Source organism: Hylobates moloch, unplaced genomic scaffold (assembly GCF_009828535.3).
Source record: "Hylobates moloch isolate HMO894 unplaced genomic scaffold, HMol_V3 SCAFFOLD_3, whole genome shotgun sequence".
Taxonomy (NCBI): Eukaryota; Metazoa; Chordata; class Mammalia; order Primates; family Hylobatidae; genus Hylobates; species Hylobates moloch.
The window spans coordinates 40,041,225-40,064,414 of NW_026652278.1; the positions used below are offsets into that span (position 1 = coordinate 40,041,225).

Here is a 23,190-nt window from a genome sequence, read left to right on the forward strand (position 1 = left end):
AGTGTGTGAATGTCTGAATGATCATCCCACTGGTGCTCAAGGATACCAATGTTCCCTGGGACTCATCTGCAGCGGAGAGGGGTTTGTGCCCTGAATTTTTAAATTACTGATCTAAAATGATGGACCACACCTATTTCTCATCATGCTCAAATGGGAAATCTGAATGTTTACAAGGATTTACAGCCCTCTGTACCTACCATCAGCAAAGTAAACATGGTCTGCCCCACGTTGAACCCATGCCGCCAATTGTGGTAAGTGACAGCTCGGTACCCTTTCCTCACAGTGTACATCCATCTGGTAAGAACCTAAAAGAAGATGACACCATTCAGACTTTGGAATAGAATTCTAAAGGTTAGAAGGTCTGTGGCAATCTTATCTAAAAAGATGTGTTGGTCTTGTTGACAGGGGTTAAGCCGATGTATTTAGAAAGTTAATAATAATTTAAAATTCAAACTGAGTCCGTCTTTTGAACCACAGAAAACATCACTGAAGCAGAGCCACAGAATCACACAGTATTTTAAATTAAATACCATCTGACCTCTACAGGTACTTTGAATTTCTCCACCACATTTATTTCAAAAAACAGTCGTATTCCACATTTAATCAATCCGTGCTCTGTGAGGGGGAAGTCACTGAAGCGGAATTCGTACAGTTCTGCTGAGCGTGGGTCTGGCAGGTCCTCTTTCTGTTGAAATAAGGATGGATTGTTTCAGATTACATTCATCTGTTTTCCCTTTCCACTCCCATAGCCAACATTGGGTGTAAACCAAAATTACAATAAAAGAACACAATGTGTGATTCACTGAGCCACCATGTGCCTGGCACTGGATGATGCAGTTTGCACAGATTATCCTCACGGCAGGCCAACACGATTATCTCCATTTTACAGGTGATGAAACTAAGAATTGGCTATATTAAGGACTTTCTAAGTGATGGGATACCATTCCAAATCCAACTCCAGTAGCTCTTTTCTTTCTATGATGCAAAATAAAATGTTTAGTTACAAAAGCCTTACTCATTTTCAATACTCAACTTTTTTTTCTGTTCAGGAAATATTCAGTAAACAGTAAACGACTGCTTAACTCAATTCTCTTGAATTTTCTTTATGTGCTCAGTGACGGTTTCCCACTAGAATGTGAGCTCCCCGAGGGTGGGGATCATCTGCTTATTTGCTGCCACATCCCAAATCTGCAGGTCCTGTCCCATGAAGGTGCTCAGGAAATGCCTGTTGAATGAATGAGTGGACGGATAAACCAATGATTGCCCTGCAGTACATAGGTATACTTGCAGACATTTCATTTAACTCACATCTGGTTAGGATTCCGGATTATGTGAAAAAACAGCCAAGTAGACACACGGCATTGGTGTGACTTGAGAAATAAAAATATGGATCTTGCCCTTAAGGAACTTAACTTATTAAAGTGGCTATAAAATATATATGAGTGAAAAGTAAGCGCTTAGAATAATCAGAGAGTATGGCCAGTGCTCCATGCTGAGGGAGAAACTGAATGTCCTTGGACAGGTGGGGAAATTAAATGAGGAGAGATGCTGGAGGGACATGCATGCAGCTGAGCTGGCAGAAGGAAGCGGAGAGACGATTCCATGTGGGTGAGAAAGTGCCAAGAGGCAGAAATTAGCAACAACTATGTGGGTCTACCAGACAGATCTGCAGGAGAGATTCAGTTCAATGGGTATTTATTTGAAATGTGTAGTATGTCCTTACTAGTGCACTGAGGAGGACACAAACATAGGGAAAGGGAGGTCACTCCCCTTAGTAAGTTTAATGTTTTTCAGGGGACAGCCATGCTCTATTTCACAGATTTCAACACCGAATGGTATATAGCTATTTAAAGCAAAATTATGGTTTCCAGTCCCCGCAGCCCCTGAGCCTGGGCTGGCCCCTCACACTCTTGCACAGAACTGTTGCTACACCCAGAAAATCAGCTGAGCGTTCCCTGGAGGTAACATTAAAGTGCAGGCCTGGAGAAAGACTCAGGTACGTGAGGATGGACAAATAATTACGTAGCTGAGAAATGACGCCAGGAAAATTTTGGAGAACTCCTCTGAAATATTTGTTACGTTTCTCAATTTTATGCAACAATGATTTGGGACTTGCCCTGAGTAGATTTTACTTCAAAATAGCTGGTTTTTTAGGAAGTCTACTGGTTCTTTGTTCACTTTATTGCTTCTACAACATGAGATCCTTCTTCCTTTAAATAAGAAATTATAGAATTTCTAGTGACACGGATGTCAATGAAAGCGTTGTTTTCCAAGAAGATGCCTATTGTTGAGGGCAGGTGGGGAGAAGAAAGGGTGGTCTTCTGGGCCAGGCTGAGAGGATGGTGCCCAAAGGGGGAGCCAAGCAAAATGGGAGAAAAGGGAACCTCAGATGACATGAAAATATGGGGGTGGGAATTAAGCCCCGAAAAGGGGCCAAAGACCAACAGTCCTATGGTAGCAGAGCAAAGGCCCCCGGTGGGAGGACAGAGCCCATAAAAGATGGAAAGGGAGAAGGTGAGATAGTCGATGTGTCTTAGTTTAGAAAGAACACTCACATCACAGATCAGAAAAGAGACTGTGAATAACAGGTTATAGCAGTTAGTAAGGAAATTAAGTGTGATATTTCCATTTCAATCAGATGGAATTCAATCCTCTGAAATTCAAGGTCTTGGGGTCTTGGTAAATATCCCAGGATGTCATGGATTCCAGAAGAGCCACATTCTAGAAACAAGGGCTCCACCCTAATAGTAGGAATAAAACCAAAAAATATCATCCCAAATGAAATCTAAAACAATCCTCTCACCTGCCAGAAGAAACTCTAATGCTCTTTGCAGAAGGATAATATCACTCAGAGCCCCTACACGTTTTTATCTACAATATCTGATTTTTTATTTTAAAAGCATAAGGCATGCTTTAAAACAGGATCAAATGACTAGAACCCAGGTGTAAAAATAAACAGAATCAGATCTACAGGTGATTCTGGTATTAAGATGGGTACCTTAAAATAATACACATCAATACATTTTTTAAAATACAGGGAAAAGTAGTCAAAATAGATCAAATGATGAAAAGTTTTAACACAGAGTTAGAACCTTAACAAAAGAATTAAATGTACCTTCTAGAACTGAAAAAAATATCTCTGAAATTAAGAACTTATTGAGCGAGTTTAACAGTTGATTGGACACAACAAAAGACAGAATTAGTGAAGTGGGAAAGTTAATTTCAACCAGAAATAATAGGGATGGCCTACTGACAACAACAGGAAAGAATGGAGCCTTCAGACTCCAGAAGAGAAGCTAGAAATGGCAGGGGGTACCAGTGCGTAGAAAGATCCATGCTCCACGCTAACTCTGTCATGTCCTCTGGGGTGGCCACAGTGTCATCCAAAGCTAGTAAAATAAACTGTGCCTTGATATCCCTAGATTCTGTGCCTGAAGTCCCCTAAGCAGTAGTGTAGGCTACCTACAATTGTAAATTATCTGTGTGAATTGGACCAGAGGCGACAAAGATGAAGAAAAGCAGGGAATCAAAAGATCAATCTTTAGAAGAATTCTTTCTTTTTAGCCTTCAGAAATATCAGGAAAAGAGAAAACTCAACATTTACTTGAAAAACAAGAAAGCATGTCCTAATATATTATTGATTTATAATGCCTCTATTTAACAGGCATTAAGATTAGAAAGAAAACACTTACCAAAATTGCAACAAGTTGTTTTTCTTCACAGTCATCAATTACATCAACATTTAACTTCTCTTGAAATTTCTAAAATGTAAAAGCAATTGAGGTGTGAAATTCCTAAAGGAGAAGATTTCCATCTGATTCCTCTACTATTACAATCTTAGTTAAGATATATTTTAAATACGTGGGAGGAAGAGGCGGGAGGATCCCTGGAGCCCAGGAGTTGGAAGATGCAGTGCAGTGAGCTGTGATGGCACCACTGCACTCCAGCCTAGGTGAGAGAGTGAGACCCCATCTCTAAAAATAAGTAAATAAATAAAATATACTACAATGAGTTCCGTGGCAAAGATGCATTCTTTGTCACGGATACAAAGACCTATAGCACCTGATTATGAAGACTTTTTTCAAGAAATAATCTAATATATTTGATTTTTAAAATTCCCCCAAAATGATTACAATAGCTCGTTTTTTTAAAGAGGTGTGGGTTGTTTGCATGTAGGAAAGAGAAAATGAGTGGCTTACATTTATTTTTCTATTAGCTTATCACAGTTCCCTTTATTCCCTCAAGATCTTCTCATCTTTAACATCTCAAACTGTCAAACTGAATTACACTCAAACCACTCGGCAAAACCAAAAACCAACATGCTCACCAAAAACAATCCACTCCAGCAAAACTACACACACACACACACACACACACACACACACAAAGCCAGGGAAATAAAAGAAATAGAGATGGTGGGTACATGATATTTTCCCTTCATTTTGTGGTGAGTAGAACATGGTTAGCAAATATCCACTTGCTCCCCCATCATCTGTAAGGTTGGTCTTCGTGATGTGACTTTCTTTGGCCAATGAGCATTTTGGTGAATGTGATGTGAGCGAAAACCTGAAGTATGCCTGCACAACTGGGCTTGCTCTCTTGCACTTCTGTCATCTCTGTGAGAAGGACATCTATCAGGTAGCTCCTGGTCCAAGAAGGATGAGAGACACATAGAGCAAACCAAATTCACAGCTTGGAGCCAAGTCTAGCCACTGTCAATCAAAGCCTGGTCAACCCACAAATGTGAGTGAGAGATAGAGGTTCATTACTGCATGCCACTGAGGCGTTAGGGTTGTTGTTATGCAGCATTATATGACAATAGCTGACTGATACATTTCCCTTCCTAAAATATATATATTTTTTCCTTGCTATAGCTCTCATAGCCCCAGGGCTGTTTTGAACAAAGTGCTATTCCAGCCAAGCAGCTGTACTTCCAGTAAGCGTCTCTGTACACTGGGCCATCCATGTCTTCTTCCAACCCCTCCTTCCCTGTCTCTCTCTCTCAGCCCAGGAGTAAACCATTTGCATTTGTCAGACCCCTGGGTAATTAGATGACTTCTAGAATATGTGGTTAGGTAACATCTTATGTCCACAGGACTGAATTTCCCACTTACCAAAATGGACTTAATTTCTTCAGGAGTTGCTTTGGTTTGGTTCATGAGCATTTCCTGAGCAATGTCCTTTCTGTTTTCTAGCTTATTCATCTTATCGTAGGTGTCAGTATTTAAAAGAGACCATCCAAGAAATTGTGTGAGAGTCTGAAACGGATAAAAAGTGATTCTAATTCTCTTCAGTTAAAGGAAAATTGGTTTGGAGGCAACAATCTGCACACTTTTCTATCAATCTCCCTTCCATCATCAACCACCCCATTCCTTCTTTTAATTTAAGAAAAACATACTAATAATCAGCTTCAGACAATAAAACTGGCTGAGTTATTGCTCTTTAAAGTGTACCATGCACCACGAATACTTCGTTAGAAGACAGAGGTGTTACCAACACCAGTATAATCAAGCAGGACCTAAAAATTAGGCAGGGGGCTGGGTGTAAGAATGAGAGGGAACAGGAAGGAAGAGTGGGAGAAAGAAGAAGAAAATCCTCTTTCCTGTTTTCTGAGTATTATAATAAGTTTTGGTTAAGCTAAAATTTTATACTTTGATAGAAAATGTTGCAGTTTATAGAAGTCAGGAAATAGAAACAACAAAATAACAACAAATTGGTTACAGCTATGTGTGACTCATGTCTTAATGGCCCTTCAAAATATTCCAGAATAACAAATAATTATGCGCCCTCTCTTATTTTGTGAATTGCATTGACTTCCATTATCTTATTATTGCACTTGCCTCGGTAATGTATTCATCATGCTCATCGAAAGGTTTTCCATCCTTCCTGTTGTAAAATGTAGCCACTCCCACAATATCTTCTTTCTTGTTGACAATAGGCAGGGACAAAACATTCTTAATGACCCAACCAGTTTCGTCTACAGGTCCTTTCTACAAACGAGAAGGGACCTCAAGTTATTTTTTTGCCTTTTTATTTTGAAATAATCATAGATTCACAGGATATTACAAAAGAAATGTACAGAGAGATTTCAGGTACCCTTCACCCAGTTTCACACAATGGTAACGATGGTTAGACAACTATAGTGCATTTTCTACCGTCTTGTGTAACTATATTACAATATCAAAACCAGAAAACAGACATTGTACGATCCAGAGCTGATTTGGATTTTACCAAGATTTGTATGCAGTTACTTTTGCACATATATGTGTGTGTGTACATATAGTTTTATGCAAATTTATCCCTTGTGTAGATTTTCAACCACCATTAGAATCAAGGTACAACACTATTCCATCACTACAAGACTCTCCTGTACTCCTCCCTTCTAGCTACCACCCAACCACCTGTCACTTAGTTTATTTTTAATTTAAAGAAAAAGGCTGGGCACAGTGGCTGGAGCCTGTAATCCCAGCACTTTGAGAGGCAGATCACCTGAGGTCAGGAGCCTGAGACCAGCCTGGTCAACATGGTGAGACCCCATCTCTACTAAAAATACAAAAATTAGCCAGGCATGATGGTGGGCACCTGTAATCCCAGCTACTCAGGAGGCTGAGGCAGGAGAATTGCTTGAACCCAGGAGGCAGAGGCTGCAGTGAGCTGAGATTATGCCACTGCACTCCAGCCTGGACAGCAGAGTGAAATTCCATCTCAAAAAAAAAAAAAAAAAAAGAAAGAGTAATCTTTTGGTATTAGATGTGCAATTCCTACTTTGTGTCAGAACACGGCTAGGACCATACAGCCATTATATGTACTCTGGCACATCCGATAGAGTGAACTAGAACCAAGTGTCTGTTTTCTGACAGTTCTAACCTTTTCCCTTTCTTTCCCAAGCCTGAGGGATGGGAAGTGCTTCTTACCACTATGTTACCTCACTGTTCCGTTTACACTTTCTCTATCCTCTAACACCTGTTTAGCTTATTCCTTAAAGAAAATTCTCCCGTTGAAATACTAGTGTAGTTTTTGTTTTTCTGACTGATCCATGAAGATAGTCTTTCATTCTGTGGTGTGTTGAGTTGAGTAAACATTTGTCAAGCCTCTATGGTATGCCAGGAACTGGGGCAGTTGCTGAAGGCACAAAGAATAAATCACAAGTCTTGCCCTCAAGATGCTTAGGGTCTAGTGGAGGGATGCAGGCACAAAAGTTTAGGAGTGTTTCTCAAAGTGTGGTCCAAGGACCATGTGTAACAGATTTGTTTTAGCTTGTTTCATTTTTTTTTTTTGAGAAGGGTCTCACTATGTCACCCAGACTGGAGTACAACGGCACGATCTTGGCTCACTGCAACCTCTGCCTCCCAGGTTCAAGCGATTCTCCTGCCTCAGCCTCACGAGTAGCTGGGATTACAAGCATGCGCCACCACACCTGGCTAATTTTTGTATTTTTAGCAAAGATGAGGTTTTACCGTGTTGGCCAGGCTGATCTTGAACTCCTGACCTCAAGTGATCCACCTGCCTCAGCCTCCCAAAGTGCTGGGATTACAGGCATGAGTCACTACACCGGGCCTGGGCATGCATCTTCAATAAGCTTCCCAGGTAATTCTGATGCCCTCTGAAGTATGAGAACCATGATGTAGCATTTGCACAGTATGTAGCTAAGGCAAAGATAGACAAGCACTCAACACACCACATTATTTGTTCTTGAAGACTTCCCTTGGCTTACTTAGTCATCCTTACAGGCTCCTCTTAAGTCTTGGCTCTCCCATGCAGCCTTTTCTAATTTTTCTAACTCATAAAGAACTTTTCTGTTTTGGAATTCCAACTGCACTTATAGTCTGAACCACAATTTAGCATTTAGACTGAGCATGTAATAAGTGCTCAATCTAAGTAACTTGTTGCTACTCTATGTAGTCCTTATACGTGGAATGAAAAGCAGAGGAACCAAACCTCGAAGTTTGTGTCCTGATGGTCAAAGCTTTAGAAAAAAGATGCAGTGCATAGTGCTTGCAAAGCCTGCATTTTTGGAAAACAATGAGAAACATTTATGTACTTATGCCATCATACGGACCAAGGACAAAATCAGTAATAGAAAATATATCACATGTGTGCGAAAGAACTTCATGTGTATTTGTTAAAGCTTCCAAAATAAGCTTTGCTGACTGCTTCTCAGTGTTTCAGGAAATATTCATTTGCTACCAGTTCATATTCTTGTGTTTTGCCATTAGCTAGAGCTTATTGACAGACAAGTGACAGCAGGAACCTAAGGTTTAAGAAAAATTAGTAGGACAAAAAACTGAGGAAATTCTATGCACTTTTCCTCCTGTGAATTGGGACCACTTTAATTGATGTTAAAGGAAGACCCCTTAGTCCACTTCAAGGAACACTATGGCAGGCAGAACAACGGCCCCCAAAGATGTCCATATCCTAATCTCTGGAACCTGTGAATATGTTGTCTTACACAACACAGGGGAACTAAGGTTGCAGATAGAATGATGGTTGCTAATTAGCTGGCCTTAAGATGGGGAAATTAGCCTGGATGTTCCAGGCGGACCCAATGTAATTACAAGGATCCTTAAAAGTAGAAAAGAGGTTAGAATCAGAATGGGAGAAGGAGCTATGATGACAAAAGCAAGGTCAAAGTGATGGTGCTGCTGGCTCTGCCGGGGGAAGGGTCACCAGGCAAGGAAGCTGGGCGGCCCTGAGAAGCTGGAAAAGGCAAGGAGATGAATCATCCCCAGAGCCTCCAGAAAGCAAGAGTCCCACCAGCGCCGTGATTTTAGCCCAAGAAGACTCATTTTGGAATTCTGACCTCCAGAACTGTGAGATAATACATTTCGTGTGGTTTTAAACCACTCAGTGGCAATTCGTGATAGCAGCAATAGGAAATGAATCCATTATGCCCCCAAGAAACATAGTCTGAGAAGCACTGCCTTTGCAGGTTTGCTCTGACGGCAGTTCTTTTTGTATCACTGACTTTTCTATCAAACTTCTCAGGTGCAAAAAGGAATTGTAAGAATCAGGGTGGGGCCTGAGCAGGGAGAGACAGAATCAGAAGACAGAGCACAAAAGGAGGGTGGTGGTTTGGGGAGGGCGGCCACCCGTCCTAGTCCGCTCTGTGGAATGACGCACAGGTGATGCCATTGAGGAGAAGTGGGGAGGGAGGCTGGGGGTGCTGTGAGAGATATCAGACAGAGATGCAGTCCCGACCCTTTGCAAAGGAGAAACGGAAGGATGGAAGGTTGAGGGGAGCCCCTTAGAACACAGTGCTGTTCTGAAACTGTTTGCAGAGCTGTTAGGCATTCCTAGGGCCAAAGCTGCCTGGCAGGGGATCTGGCTGTCTTCCAGGAGCAGGCCTGCTTTGCTGTCCCTGCCACACTCAGTTACCAATTGGGAGTGGCCTGTGGAGAGTGTGGCCTCAGCGCAGATGTGACCATGGATTTCAGGCCAGCAGCCATTGCACAGCTACACTTCCCACAGGTGGAGATCTGAGAAGCACATTTTCATGGGCACCACACTGATGTTTCCCAGAGAACTGGGAAATCCCTGTGGCCTGGAGGTTTATCCCACACTGGGGACTCCCGAAGGCCCCCGGGAGGCCCCAGGCCTCCTCTCTGCCCAGGCCATCAGAGGACATCAGAGCAGTAGCTGCAGTGGAGCATGAGAGAAAGCAAAGGGCCTCACATTTCAGAGCAGCCTGCGTTCTCCTGGGCCAGCTCTATTCCCACTCCCTGTTTAGACAATGACTGCTTAAGGTTCAGACTCTAGAAAATCATTGTCCCCCTTTTGCTGGCATGCATCCTATTCTGACATCCACCTGCCATAAATATAGGGGTCAGGCCTGGGCACAGCATGGTCACAAATAAGCTTCAATTGCAAGGAGGAAGGAGCTAGAGCAGCCATATGGTGTTTACATGTTTTCCATGTCAACCAGCAAAGGGAGGAGCAGGCAGATGCACGTAACGAAGCAAGTGTGTACAGCTTTCCCCAAGGTGTGGTGTGGTTCTGCAGCTAAGGAGGCACGCTGCAGCCTGGGGAAGGCTGGCTTTTCCTAAAAGGCAGAGATGGGGCTCTGTATGTGAGAGAGACAGAAAAACAGACCCCAACAGTACCCACCGGGGAGGGCAGTCTCTATTTCTGACTGAGATCAGGGCTCTAAGAGGATGTTTTTTTAAACACAGGACAGAGAACAACAAGTGCCCAGAGGCAGAAAAGAAGAGGCTGTGGAGCCAAATGCCAGTTTATCTCTAACAGTCAGGTTGGGAGGAGGTGACAGGTGGGGAGTGGGTGGCAGAGATGACAGGTGAGGAGGGATGGGCAGGTAGAGAGGGGAGTGGCAGAGATAACAGGTGGGGGGTGACAGTTGGGGAGGGGGTGGTGAAGACGACAGGCTGGCCCTTCTGGTGTGCTGGATGAACTCAGGGGGCAGGGAGGGGTCAACTCGGGTCTGCAGCCAGGTTCCAGCAGGAAGCCCTGATGGGGAGAAGTGGGTCGGCTAGAGTAGCACATACAGAAGCTGATTCCTGGGAGCATCTGGTGGTGAGTGGAGGCAGATTCCCCAGGCAGTGGGTCTCTGCACAGTGGAGAAGGAAGGATACAACTGAGTCTAACAGCAGGAGAAGCTCTAAGGACTCTATCGGAATTGTTGATTTTCCTGGGAACAGTTGCAATAAGCTGCAGGGAAGGGCTGCTGAGAAAACCACCAAGAGAGCAGGATTCAGGATGTAGGATGTAGCCAGCCAATCATGCATGCAGAGAACGTTTATTGAGCATGAATACTGTGCCAGGCACTGTTGAGCCCTTAGATCGGGGTCCCCAACCCCTGGACTGCAAACCAGTACTGGCCCATGGCCTGTTAGGAACCAGGTTGTACAGCAGGAGGAGAGCAGTGGGCACTCGGGTGAAACTTCATCTGTATTTACAGTCACTCCCCATTGCTCACATGACCGTCTGAGCTCCGCCTCCTGTTAGATCATCAGCAGCAGTAGATTCTCATAGGAGTGTGAACCCTATTGTGAACTGCGCATGTGAGGGATCTGGGTTGTGCAGTCCTTATGAAAATCTAACTAATGCCTGATGATCTGAGGTGGAAGTTTCATCCCAAAACCATCTCCCACCCCACCCTCATTCTGTGGAAAAATTGTCTTCCACGAAACCGGTCCCTGGTGCCAAAAAGGTTGGGGACCACTGCCCTAAACGACCAGGAGTGTGAGCAAATGGAGGAGTGGCAGGTCCCTTCCCTGGCCTTTTGCCTTATCTTTCTTTTCTTCCTTCATTGAAGAATCTGCTACTTGCTGGCCCAGCCAGGGTGAGTGGGAGATGGACCCGTGTGTGCCTGTGGCCACACCTGAGCATCAGGCGGACTCTGGGGGTGGAGGAGAGGCGAGAGCATCCACCCCCCACCCCAGCCCCGAGAGGTGAGGCCTGACCCAGAGTGCAGTTACCTGAAATGTGAAGTATTCATCCGCAGGGGCATTCATCATGTTACAGATCTGGAAGGCAAGAGGTGACAAACGTTCTGAAACAGTGTGTGGTGGAGCCCTCTTGACCCACAAAGCAGAATAAGAAAGAACACATTGGGAGTGAGGATTTCCTACATGGCTCTTGACTGCTTGCAGGCAAATGGACCTCAGCTAGGCCACAGCTGCTAACAACTCATTCAAGATGGCTTCCCTGCTGCTAATTAAATCACTGGAGGACATGTGGTACCGTCTCTGCCCCTTCCCACTCCCCCAGACTCCAGGGAATCCCCTTCAAATTCAAAGCAACAGGCTGCTCAGGCCAAGGAGAGGAGAAAGCTGAGAAATCCTAGCTCTGCTACAGCCAGTATGAGCAGCAGAGCTAGGATTGCTTTTTTTCTTCTTCTTCTTCCTAAAGTGAGATTTGGGTTAGAAGATGATGGTTAAGAGGCAGGAGGAAACAGCCAGATAAGTTTTTAGTTATACCAAAGTAAGGATTCAGTGAGAGATATCACTTTACTTAGTGGAATTCACAGACTATTGCTCACATCTATAAGGACAAGAAATCACTCCATTTTGGGTCATTTTAAGTTTTCTGTACTTTGGGTCGTAATCACAAATGGATCTTAATAAAAGACCATGTCTTTCCAAGAGATAATTAAAATCACAGCATTTTATTTGCTTTTATTTTTTATATTTTTTGAGACAGAGTTTTTGCTTTGTTCCCCAGGCTGGAGTGCAATGGTGTGATCTCGGCTCACTGCAACCTCCACCTCCTGGGTTCAAGCAATTCTCCTGCCTCAGCCTCCCAAGTAGCTGGGATTACAGGCACCCGCCACCAAGCCCAGCTAATTTTTGTATTTTTAGTAAAGACGAGGTTTCACCATATTGGCCAGGCTGGTCTCAAACTCTTGACCTCAGGTGATCCACCTGCCTTGGCCTCCCAAAGTGCTAGGATTACAGGTGTGAGCCACTACGCCCAGCAATCATAGCATTTTAAAGCCAGAAGGGATCTTAGCAATTAAGTTCATACTTAAAAAAAAAAAAATGAAGAAATGGAAGCCTAAAGAGGTTAAGTGATTTGTTTAAATCTATGGGATGGAACTAGAACTGTGAACTCCAGAATGGGTGCTGGGGAAATCAGCTCTCCTGGCTGGGAATTGGGGAAATCCTTGGCTTGTATCAGTTGCCAATTTCTATGGTCCCAATTCTCCAGCCATGGGAGATTTCAAGCTGCCAACAGTTTAACAACTTCCTCACAAAAGTCCTAAAAAACTAACAATCTAACAAGATCTAAGTGGGCTCCCTCCTTAAATCCCCACCTCACCAAACTCTGCCTGCCTCTTGGCCCCAAGGTAAGTGCTTTCTAAGAATAATTGAATGAACCATGTCTACTATTTTTGTAGTACTCTTACGAAGAAAACGTGAGAATCTTTCAAAGTTTTTATAAGCATATATAGCCTAAGAATTTAAGGAATCTTTCAAGCCATGCATTAATTTCATGATCTAACTTGAATAAATTACATCATTTGATGGGCTGAGCACCCTTAAACTGTGTTTTTGAAGAGGAAAAAAGCAGCTTATTCTTCTTTTTTGAACTTTTCATCAGCAATATCTGTTTTAGTCCTTTCTTTGAAGAACGTTATGTTCTAAATGTTGTAAGAACATTTACAGGTGGGTCAAGACCTTAGAGGCCCAAGCTTTTAACTCAATATTGGAAAGTTCCACATCCCACACCATCCCCACCCCATCTCCCTCATTTATGCTTTAAAAAATTGACTGATGTACTTGAGATAGAATTAAACCGAGTCATTAAATCGTAGTCATTGGATTCCAAAGGATATCTGAAATGTGCGTGGCTGCAGAATAAGAAATTGAGGGATGGAGGAACCTTTCTCATGCTGACCAAATATTTCTGTGTAGAGTTCAGAAGTCTCCAGTTAACCTATATTTGACTGTCAAGGTTCTTCTCTCATTTGTCCTATGCCAAAGGAAGTGATCATCTAGCTTTTTTTTTTTTTTTTTTTTTTTTTGTTTGGTTTTACACGGAGTTTCACTTTGTTGCCCAGGCTGGAGTACAATGGTGCGATCTCGGCTCACTGCAACCTCCACCTTCTGGGTTCAAGTGATTCTCTTGCCTCAGCCTCCCAAGTAGCTGGGATTACAGGCATGTGCCACCAAGCCCAGCTAATTTTGTATTTTTAGTAGAGACAGAGTTTCACCTTGTTGGTCAGGCTGGTCTGGAACTCCTGACCTCAGATGATCCGCCCGCCTCAGCCTCCCAAAGTGCTGGGATTACAGGCATGAGCCACCGTGCCCAGCCCATCTAGCTTTTGTTGGATGCATTCTTGCTTTCACAATTGTATCTATCTCTTAGCTAATAAGAGTTTCATGCAATATTATTTAAAATTTGAATTTGTTCAATAACTTACAAATCCATTTTCAGCGACATACGTTGGTAACCCACTAATGAGTGTCCAGTGGTCTGCAGGAGGCGTCCTTGGGGAAGAGAAGAAGAAAAAAAATCATTGCAATGTAGAGAAATGCAATATGTGCAAAAATACAACGGCAACTGCGGCAGCAACTTCCTGTCAATACTCACGGAATCACTTTGATCTCTTCTTTTCCATGTAAAATGTAATCAATGATTTTATAAAAGTTGACTTCCTAAGAAAGAAAGAGGATATTATAAGCATAATGTTATTTCCCAAAGAAATCATTTTTCACCGGGGAACTTGTACTTTAAAACTCTTACAAATAGAACCTTATTTCCCAACCACATTATATTATAACATAAATTATCAAACTACTTATATCCTGACTACAAACTTATAGTAAAACCAGAAATATTATTGGCTGTTTATCTACATGCACAAGGCTAAAATAAATTTTGTTTTTAAAAAGTTGAATTGCCCCCAAACAGCTTTTGGGGTGAGGGGGATCTTTGTCTACCAAATCATCAGATAGTCTGTTTTTATTTTCAAGTGATCCCTTTTGTTGTCCAGAAAGACCTGACATTAATAACTTCACTAGAACAAATCACGTAATTTCTCAACTGTAGTCAGTTTTACATTATATATAGTGACCCGTACCCTCCTTTCATCAGTGACTTATCTGAACAGGTGCCTCAGAAACAGGAGGTTACACTGCCAAAGCTGGAAGGGACTAGAGAATTATTCTCTCTGTTTCATGAAGCAGATGATGAACCTGAGGCCTGGACACATTCCATCCCCTTCTCTTTCCTGTGTGCTATGGACACAGGGGTTTCTGCCTTCATGAAGCTTGCAGTCAAGGGGGAAAGTAAACCTAACCCAACCCTTCCTTAGAGATTCGAATCCTATATATCTGAAGAAGGGCCCAGGTACTTCTTTAAAATGTTGTGCAGGTGGCTCTGATGCATCCCTCCCTGTTGAGAAAGAACCACTGGTCTACCAAGCCCTGGCTTTATAGAAAAGGAAACGGAGAGGTTCAACAAGGAGTTAAGGCAAGGGCAAATTAGCTCTAGCTTGGGGCAGAGCTGGGACTAGAACCTCAAACTCCTTGTCTAGTGCTGTTTCTACTACTCCAGGTCTTCGCAGGCCAGTCCTCTATGCACCGTGGCCTCTTAATTTTAGCACCTGACACCATGCACAGATGGCATCAAGGAAGACATTTGCACGTACCCTGCCATCAGGTGTCTTTGGACCTTTATAAGGCTCTACTTCTCCAAGCTTGATTGGCCATTCATCGTAGAATTCCTGGAGGCAATTAAAGTATCATTAAACACACTGTTCCATGACCTACCATATCTTATATGAATTTTATGTGTTTGTATATTTTATGTTAATCTACATAATTCTGGAATTTCAGTGCTGAAAGATCTACAATTCACAGCAATACTGGTTAGGAATTTTTGACTGTGAACATGTTACTTAACCTTTTACATCTGTAAAATAGGGATAACAATAGAATTTGTACTAAAGAATTGTTGTAAGGATTAAATGAATAATACATATGTAACATCTACCCTGGCACATAGTTCAAAATACTCAATGTACAGCAATTCTTTCATAGACAATTAAGCTAAATCTGGTTTGATTAAGAGGCTTGGCCAAGGTCACACAGAGTGGCCAAATGTTGGTTGCTTTACCCAACATTCATTCTCTGTCTTTTCCTTGCTAGCATAACCTGATACGATTTGAGTATCAGGTGGTAATTTTCCATCAGACCACAGCCCATGAGTGGTCTACATGAGTTGCCTAGATCAGCTGAAGGGCAGGTATGTGTCCCAGCTCTGGACAGTGAAGAAGGGGGAGAAGTCTGCTGAGGGACTACTGGCAAAAGGTATTCCTCAGATAAAAGCTGATGAGAGTGACATTTGGAGAAAATGCCTCCCAGTTGTGTCATGTCTATGTGCCATGATTTGAGCTGCAACAGCCATCTTTCCACCATAAGAGGAGGCCTCACCAACATGCTGCAGGTAGCAGAGACCTTGCCAGGAAGAAAGAGAAAGCACCTGGACTTTAATGACTACACTGATCTCTGAATCAACCAGCACTAGCGCTGCCCTACCTTGTTAAGTGGGAGAATAAATATCATATTGTTAGAGATGCTTTTAGCTGTGTCTGATGTTTCTTACAGCCAAAAGCATCCTAACCAACATACTCAGCTAGAAAGTCCCAGAACCAAGTTCAGAACCCAGCTCTCCTAGTGCTTCATCCTATGTTTATCCACTTAGAACAATTACTCTGAAAAAATAACTTCCAATCACACGAATATGAAGAAATATAAATAAGGACAGGTGCGGTGGCTCATGCCCGTAATCCCAGCACTTTGAGAGGCCGAGGCGAGCGGATCACTTGAGGACAGGAGTTCGAGACCAGTCTGGCCAACATGGCGAAACCCTGTCTCTACTAAAATACAGAAAATCAGTGGACCTGGTGGTACAGGCCTATAATCCCAGCTACTGAGGCATGAGAATCGCTTGAACCTGGGAGACTGAGGTTGCAGGGAGCCAAGATCATGCCACTGCACTCCAGCCTGGTGACAGACCGAGACTCTGTCTCAAAAAAAGGAAAGAAAAGAAAAGAAAAAATATATAAATAATATGGTATCATTAGTTATTTTGAACTACAAGGGTAGCAACAGAATCAAAGATGACACAAGGGCATTGTATTGTGAATAATATTAAATGTTTCAATATTTCTACTTTAATTAAATTTTTTTAGAATACAAAAACCTAAAGTTGGTAAAGATAATATTGATTATCCACCTAGTATGTAAATTCTAGACACTATATACATATAGTGTTTCTATATATAAAATATATATATATATATATATAATCTCTAATTCTCACAATTGATAAGAGAGATGTCCTCATTTTACAGATGAAGAAGCCAAGAATCAGGTACATTAAAAGACTTGCTGACAAGAAGAACAAAATCAAAGAGCTGACACTACCTGACTTAAGATTTGCCATAAAGCTGCAATAATCAAGACAGTGTGGTATTAGTGAAAGAATGGACAAATGAATCAATGAAACAAAATAGAGAACCCAGAAATAGACCCTCACAAATATAGTTAACTTGGACAAAGGAGAAAAGGCAATGAACAAAGGATAGTCTTTTCAACAAATTGTGTTGGAACAACTGAACATCTACATGTAAAAAAAGTGAATCTAGAAACAGAACTTGTACCTTTCACAAAAAATAACTCGAAATGGATTATACACCTAAATGTAAAACATAAAAGTTTAAAAATTCTAGGAGATGACATAGAAGATCTAGGTGAACTTGGGTTTGATGAGACTTCATAGATACAACACCAAAAGCACAATTCATGAAAGAAAAAATATAGAAGCAGCAGACACTGTTAAGAGAATGAAAAGATAAGCCACAGACTGGGAGAAAATATTTGCAAATCTCATATTTGGTAAAGGACTTGGACCCATAATATACAAATAACTCTTACAATTGAATGATAAGAAAACAACATAATAAAATGTGGTCAAAAAATCTGAGCAGATATCTCTCTAAGAAGATATACAGATGGCAAGTAAACATATGAGAAGATGCTCAACATCATATGTCATTGGGGAATTGAAAATTAAAACAACAATGAGACACCACAACTGATACCCCAAATACTAACATTAGCAACTGCTAATACCCAAAATACTGACATTAACAACCGCTGGTGAGAATGTACATCTGGTAGACATGCAAAACAGTAAAGTCACTTTGGAAGACAGTCTACCAGTTTCTTACAAAGATTAATTTGTCTTACAATATACCAGCAATTGCCCTGTTTGGTATTTACCCAATTGAGTTGAAACATGTAGACACACATAAACCTACCTACAATGGTTACAGCAGCTTTATTCACAATCACTAAATATTAGAACGAACCAAGATACCCTTCAACAGGTGAATGGATAAACAAACCTGCCATACAGTGGAATATTGTTCAGTGATAAAAAGAAATTAGCTATTGAGTCATGAAAAGGCATGGAGGAAACTTAAATGCATATTTCAAAGTGAAAAGCCAGTCTGAAAAAGCTACATACCATATGATTCCAACTATATGGCATTCTGGAAAAGGCAAAAACAAATTGTGGCTACCAGGACTTTGGAAGGGGTGAGGGAAGGTTGAATATGTGAAGCACAGAGGGCTTTGAGGCACTGAAACTAGTCTGTCTGATACTGTAATAGCAGATATATGACATTACACATTTGTCAAAACCCAGAGAACTGCACAAAGGATGAACCCTCATGTAAACTATGGACTTTAGTTAATAATAATATATCAATATTGATTCATCACACCACACTAATGCAAGATGTTAATAACAGGGAAACTGGGAGAGGAGATTGGGAGGGAAGAGGAAACTCTGTACTTTCTAATCAGTTTTTCTGTCAATACTACTCTAAAAATAGTCTATTAATTAATGTAAAAAAAAACACAGACTTGCTGAAAACCCATACTACTAGGAAGTGGAAAAACCAAGATTCAAGCCTACATCTTTTTTGCTCCAAGACCCACACTTTTACCTCTGTTCTTGTGATCAATCATGACTAATTATTTACATAGTGTATCTGTTTTTTAAGGATCACATTTCCTGTGGTGTGTTTTATAGGCGATGTTAGATGAGACAAAATGTGTAGAATAATAAGAACCTTCTCCTTGGTCATGTCCAACAGTCCAATGGAGTATCGTTCACAGTTCAGATATGTTCTAATCGTGTAGAGCGCTTTGTGAAACTGTCGCTCAACATCTGTGAGTTCTTCAAATACTTTATTGGCTGACCACATAAGGATCTGAAAGTGGGTATCAAAAAGAAAACAGTTAGAATAAAGTATGCTATGGAGAGATAGAGCATTCGCCACAAGAAAACATGAGGTGCATCAAATAAAATAAATGCATATCATTGGAAAGTACAATTCTGATTTTGAACATGTGTACGTCCAACAAACTACTCAGATCCTCTAGGTGAGATGATGAGTAGACCTTTGCAAGGCTGTGGGTCTATGGAGAGAGAGAAGCTATGATTGGTTCCTGTGTCTAGATGTTTTGGCTCCAAAGGGGAAGTGCCCTGAAATTGGATGCAGGGATGGTCCCTGGGCGGAGAATCCAGTATTGGTGGCCCACTGGCTCCTGCTGGCCCTGATGTGGAGAGAACCACATACCTCCTTCCATGCATCCTGAGCTAGTTGGAGGTAACCTTACCTGGAGAGTTGAAATGGGAAGGGACCTCCCTCTCAACCTCTACTCGTGCATTGTACTGGTGAGGAAACTGAGGTCCAGAGAGTGGGCCAGACCTAGGTATCTTAGGTACCAATAGTGCTCTTTATCTCTCTGTCTCATGGAATTAGGAATAATACGCTCCTCAAATTAATAGGTTTACTATGACCCAGGAATTGCTACAAGCTTTATGTGAGAGCTAATCGCTAATAGTCAGAACAACCATCTGAAGTAGGTACCATAATTGTCATCACCATCTCATAGACAGAAATGCCAAGTCCACTCGGGACCTAGATTGAAGAAAGCCAAGCCAGTTGTGCACACAACTGGAGAGCTTGGGGTGCAGGGGAGTGTGGGTGGGGAGAGTGGCAGGAAGATCATGAGAGGACACGTGGGACTGAAGTTTGGGGATCTGCTCCACGTGGCTTAAACCCCCAGGAGGAATAGAAGGAGTCTGAATTTGTTGTCTCTGGGCGGCTTTGTCAGAATAGGTCAGCATGGAATGATTAATGCTGCCTTCCTTTTACCTGGCTTCTTCGGGATTCAATACTGTACATGTAGCTGGTATGATGAAGCCTTAGGATGATAGACACAAAGTTGAGGTATTTGGAAAAGACCTACAGACGGCAGAGAAGAACAAGTTATGGTTGTGACATCTTTTCTTTGGTTATACAACAAATAAATTTCCTGAGCCTCCAACCAGATGCCCAGGGTTAGCATTACCTCTTCATCCTGTTTGGAAAATTCAGCTGCATTGACTTTGTTAACTGCCATGATCACAGCAAGAACCTCCTTGCCCACCACGATCGGGGTTGCCAGCAGGTTCTTAGTGACATACCCAGTTTGCTTGTCCATGAAGTCAGAAAAATGGCTGTTCTGAAAAAGACAGTCACACATTTGTCAAAGTGGCACAGAATCATAGAGTGGTAGATCTAGGGATGATGACAGATCATTCTCTCTCATTTAAGTGCTACCAACAGATAACCAGGGCTCCAGTACAGTGGTCCCCAGCAAACAATCCCACTCCACTTGCCATCCTATGACTGCATAGAATGGAATTGTCCATTTCAGAATAAGCGCTGCCAACCTGAGCTATGGCCTATTTAGGTTAGGCTGAGGTTGGGCCAGAAGAAAAGAGGTGATGAGACAGCCAAGTGGAAAGTGAGGTGCTAAGAGGAAGAGAGGGGAAGGCACAAGGTTACAATAGACAGCAAGTGCATGCAGGGAAGGAGAGCACAGCTAGGAATACAGACACAGTTCATAGAGCGCTTGTCTGTCATTACAAAGGGAAAACATGCACTTGAAATCATCAACCCATATGTCATAACATAAAGCAAAAATTATCATTGCCCCCAGTTCCTTCCAATCTACTAGAAGAAATCCATGCTAACCGCTGGTGTGTCTCCTTCTATGCCTTTCTCTGTGCTTGAACAAAGAGTTTTCTATTTTTTCTAAAATTTCCTTTTTAATTGCTTATAATAGTTTCATCACTTAATGTCTTAGGGACTTCCCTGAAGACCAATGCATACGGATGTGAACTCACCTCTTAGATTTGTGCACACTACTCCACCCTGGGTGCTCTACGATCCACTCCACTGTCCTCTACTGATTCTGCCTGTTTATAGTTTTCCCCACTACCAACAATACTGCACTAATCCTTCTTGCTTTTATTTTTATGTGACAGATTCCCAAAAAAGGAAATCCCTTTTGCTGGATCCACAGGAACATACAGTTTTTCTTTATATAGATTACTTTGATGAAAGGTTCACATTCTGAGGCTGGGCAGGGTGGTTCATGCCTGTAATCCCAGTACTTTGGGAGGCCGAGGCAGGCGGATCTCCTGAGGTCAGGAGTTCGAGAACAGCCTGGCCAACATGAAGAAACCCTGTCTCTACTAAAATACAAAAACTAGCCAAGCGTGGTGGCGTGCCTCTGTAATCCCCGCTACTCAGGAGGCTGAGGCAGGAGAGTTGCAGTAAGCCAAGATCGCACAATTGTACTCCAGCCTGGGCAACAAGAGCAAAACTCTGTCTCAAAAAAAAGAAAAAGAAAAAGAAAGGTTCATATTCTAACTTCCACTGACCCTGTGTGAAAGGACCAAGGACTACTACCCTCTTGCCAGCATCAGATGCTTATCAGGTTTTTAATGTTCTACCAAGCTTATGTCTTCCATTCCTATTTTTTTTTCTTTCTCTGGGAGAGAGAAAAGTGGATCTTCCCAGATTCAGACCTCATAGAGTAGATTCGAGAGATGGTTCTAATCCACTGGCCATAGCAGGGGCTGAGTAATGAGTCTAGAGAAGCGCACAAATGGAAGGGCTTGAAAAAGGTCAAGGAAGGCAATTATCTTATTAGCTATCATGTCAGAGAATAGCCACTCACGGTGGGTTTAGACCCAGCCTTCCTTGGGTCATGATATTCCTCCCTTTGAACCTAGGACTTCTTCAATTAGAACTGAACTTTCAGCCTTAACTCTGAGACTCGTTGGCCAAAATTAGTGTGGTATTCCTTCCACAGTTGTATTATTTTCATTTCCCTGTGTTGGCAGTGCTTCTAAAAGAAGCACAAACCTTGGAGACTGGATTCTGTCTGGTTTCCCGTAGAAACAAATGTGAGAATTTTCTGGGTGTGTCATTTCCAGGCCAGAGTTTCCACCAGGGAACAAGGGCTGGTTGGCCAATAGAACTCACAGAGCTCAAATGAGATTAGCAGTCCTGAGACATGCCTCAGAATCACCTGCAGATTAATTCAGCAGATGCACTGAATCCTAATCTCCTACAGTGGAATCTGCACTTTTACGTGGCCCAGGTAATTCTTAGGCTCAACCCAATGGGGAATCGCTCCTGCAGAGGATCACCAGAAATGGTACCGCTGTCAGAGGAAATGTGTGATGTAAAGGGGATAAAGGCAGCCCCTCACTCCAGATCTCTTCTATACCCTTCCCAAAGTGGAAACACACAAACCAACTCTTGAGACATCAGCATTGCATAAAGGCAAGGAAGGTATTGGAGTCAGTCTTTCTTGGCTGAAACTGGGCCCCATTGTACTAGCTATATGGTCCTGGGTGTGTTACTTACCTTCTGTGTCTCGTTTTCTAATCTGAAAATAGGGGTAATACTTCCATCTACTGCCTAGAATGCCTGGTGTGAAGATAGAATAACATAGTATAGGCTGAGCACTTAGAAAAAAAAAGTGGCCATAGTATTCAGTAAGTACTGGGAAGAGAAACTTAGTACTTTTCTAGGCTTTCCTGAATGAGAAGTAGTTCTTTTGCAATTACCATTTTGCTTCTAGTTTTAATTTTTCTAGCCAATTCAAATCACTGAAGAAATCAGATGCCCGTAGCTGGATGTATGCCTCCCATACCGCAGAGCACCTTTCCTCCAGAAGGCCAGCACACTCCCTCACTCATGCCACCAAGAACCACATTTCTTTTCTATCCACTTTATCTGTTACTTCTCTCTGTTTCCCCGTAGCATCTTCACCCTCAGACCAAAGTGTCTGCAGTTTTTGTTAGATTCTTTCTCTTAATCCACTGCTTGTCTAGGCCAGCTCCCATTGTTTCCCTTCCACCCTGTTATCCATGCAGATCACATCACCTTCATTTACACAGTCTGGGCACTAAAGGAATCATCGAAATACCAGAAACGTGCACCATGGGATGAACTTAGCCAGGACTTCTTTTTTTCTTTTTCTTTCTTTTTTTTTTTTTTGAGACAGAGTTTCACTCTTGTTGCCCAGGCTAGAGTGCAATGGCGTGATCTCTGATCACTGCAGCCTTCACCTTCCAGGTTCAAGCGATTCTCCTGCCTCAGCCTCCCAAGTAGCTGGGATTACAGGCACCTGCCACCACACCTGGCTAATTTTTGTATTTTTAGTAGAGACAGGTTTTTGCCGTGTTGGCCAGGATGGTCACAAACTCCTGACCTCAGGTGATCCTCCCACCTCAGCCTCCCAAAGTGCTGAGATTACAGGTGTAAGCCACCACGCTTAGCTGGCAGCACTTGTTTGCAAACACATT

General features: G+C 42.4%; 1 protein-coding gene across 1 annotated transcript in view; it reads right to left on the minus strand.

Annotated features, from left to right (window-relative positions):
- PDE6C (phosphodiesterase 6C) overlaps window positions 1-23,190 on the minus strand; it is a 55,039-nt gene that overhangs the window by 26,945 nt on the left and 4,904 nt on the right. Inside the window, exons 2-13 of the mRNA XM_032136564.2 lie at window positions 19,893-20,045; window positions 19,697-19,786; window positions 18,605-18,745; window positions 15,110-15,184; window positions 14,050-14,114; window positions 13,880-13,946; window positions 11,433-11,480; window positions 5,841-5,990; window positions 5,115-5,258; window positions 3,693-3,761; window positions 539-685; window positions 198-305 (exon numbers count right to left, since the gene is read on the minus strand). Coding sequence (XP_031992455.1) covers window positions 198-305; window positions 539-685; window positions 3,693-3,761; window positions 5,115-5,258; window positions 5,841-5,990; window positions 11,433-11,480; window positions 13,880-13,946; window positions 14,050-14,114; window positions 15,110-15,184; window positions 18,605-18,745; window positions 19,697-19,786; window positions 19,893-20,045 — 1,257 coding nt within the window. The remainder of the gene's footprint in view (window positions 1-197; window positions 306-538; window positions 686-3,692; window positions 3,762-5,114; window positions 5,259-5,840; window positions 5,991-11,432; window positions 11,481-13,879; window positions 13,947-14,049; window positions 14,115-15,109; window positions 15,185-18,604; window positions 18,746-19,696; window positions 19,787-19,892; window positions 20,046-23,190) is intronic.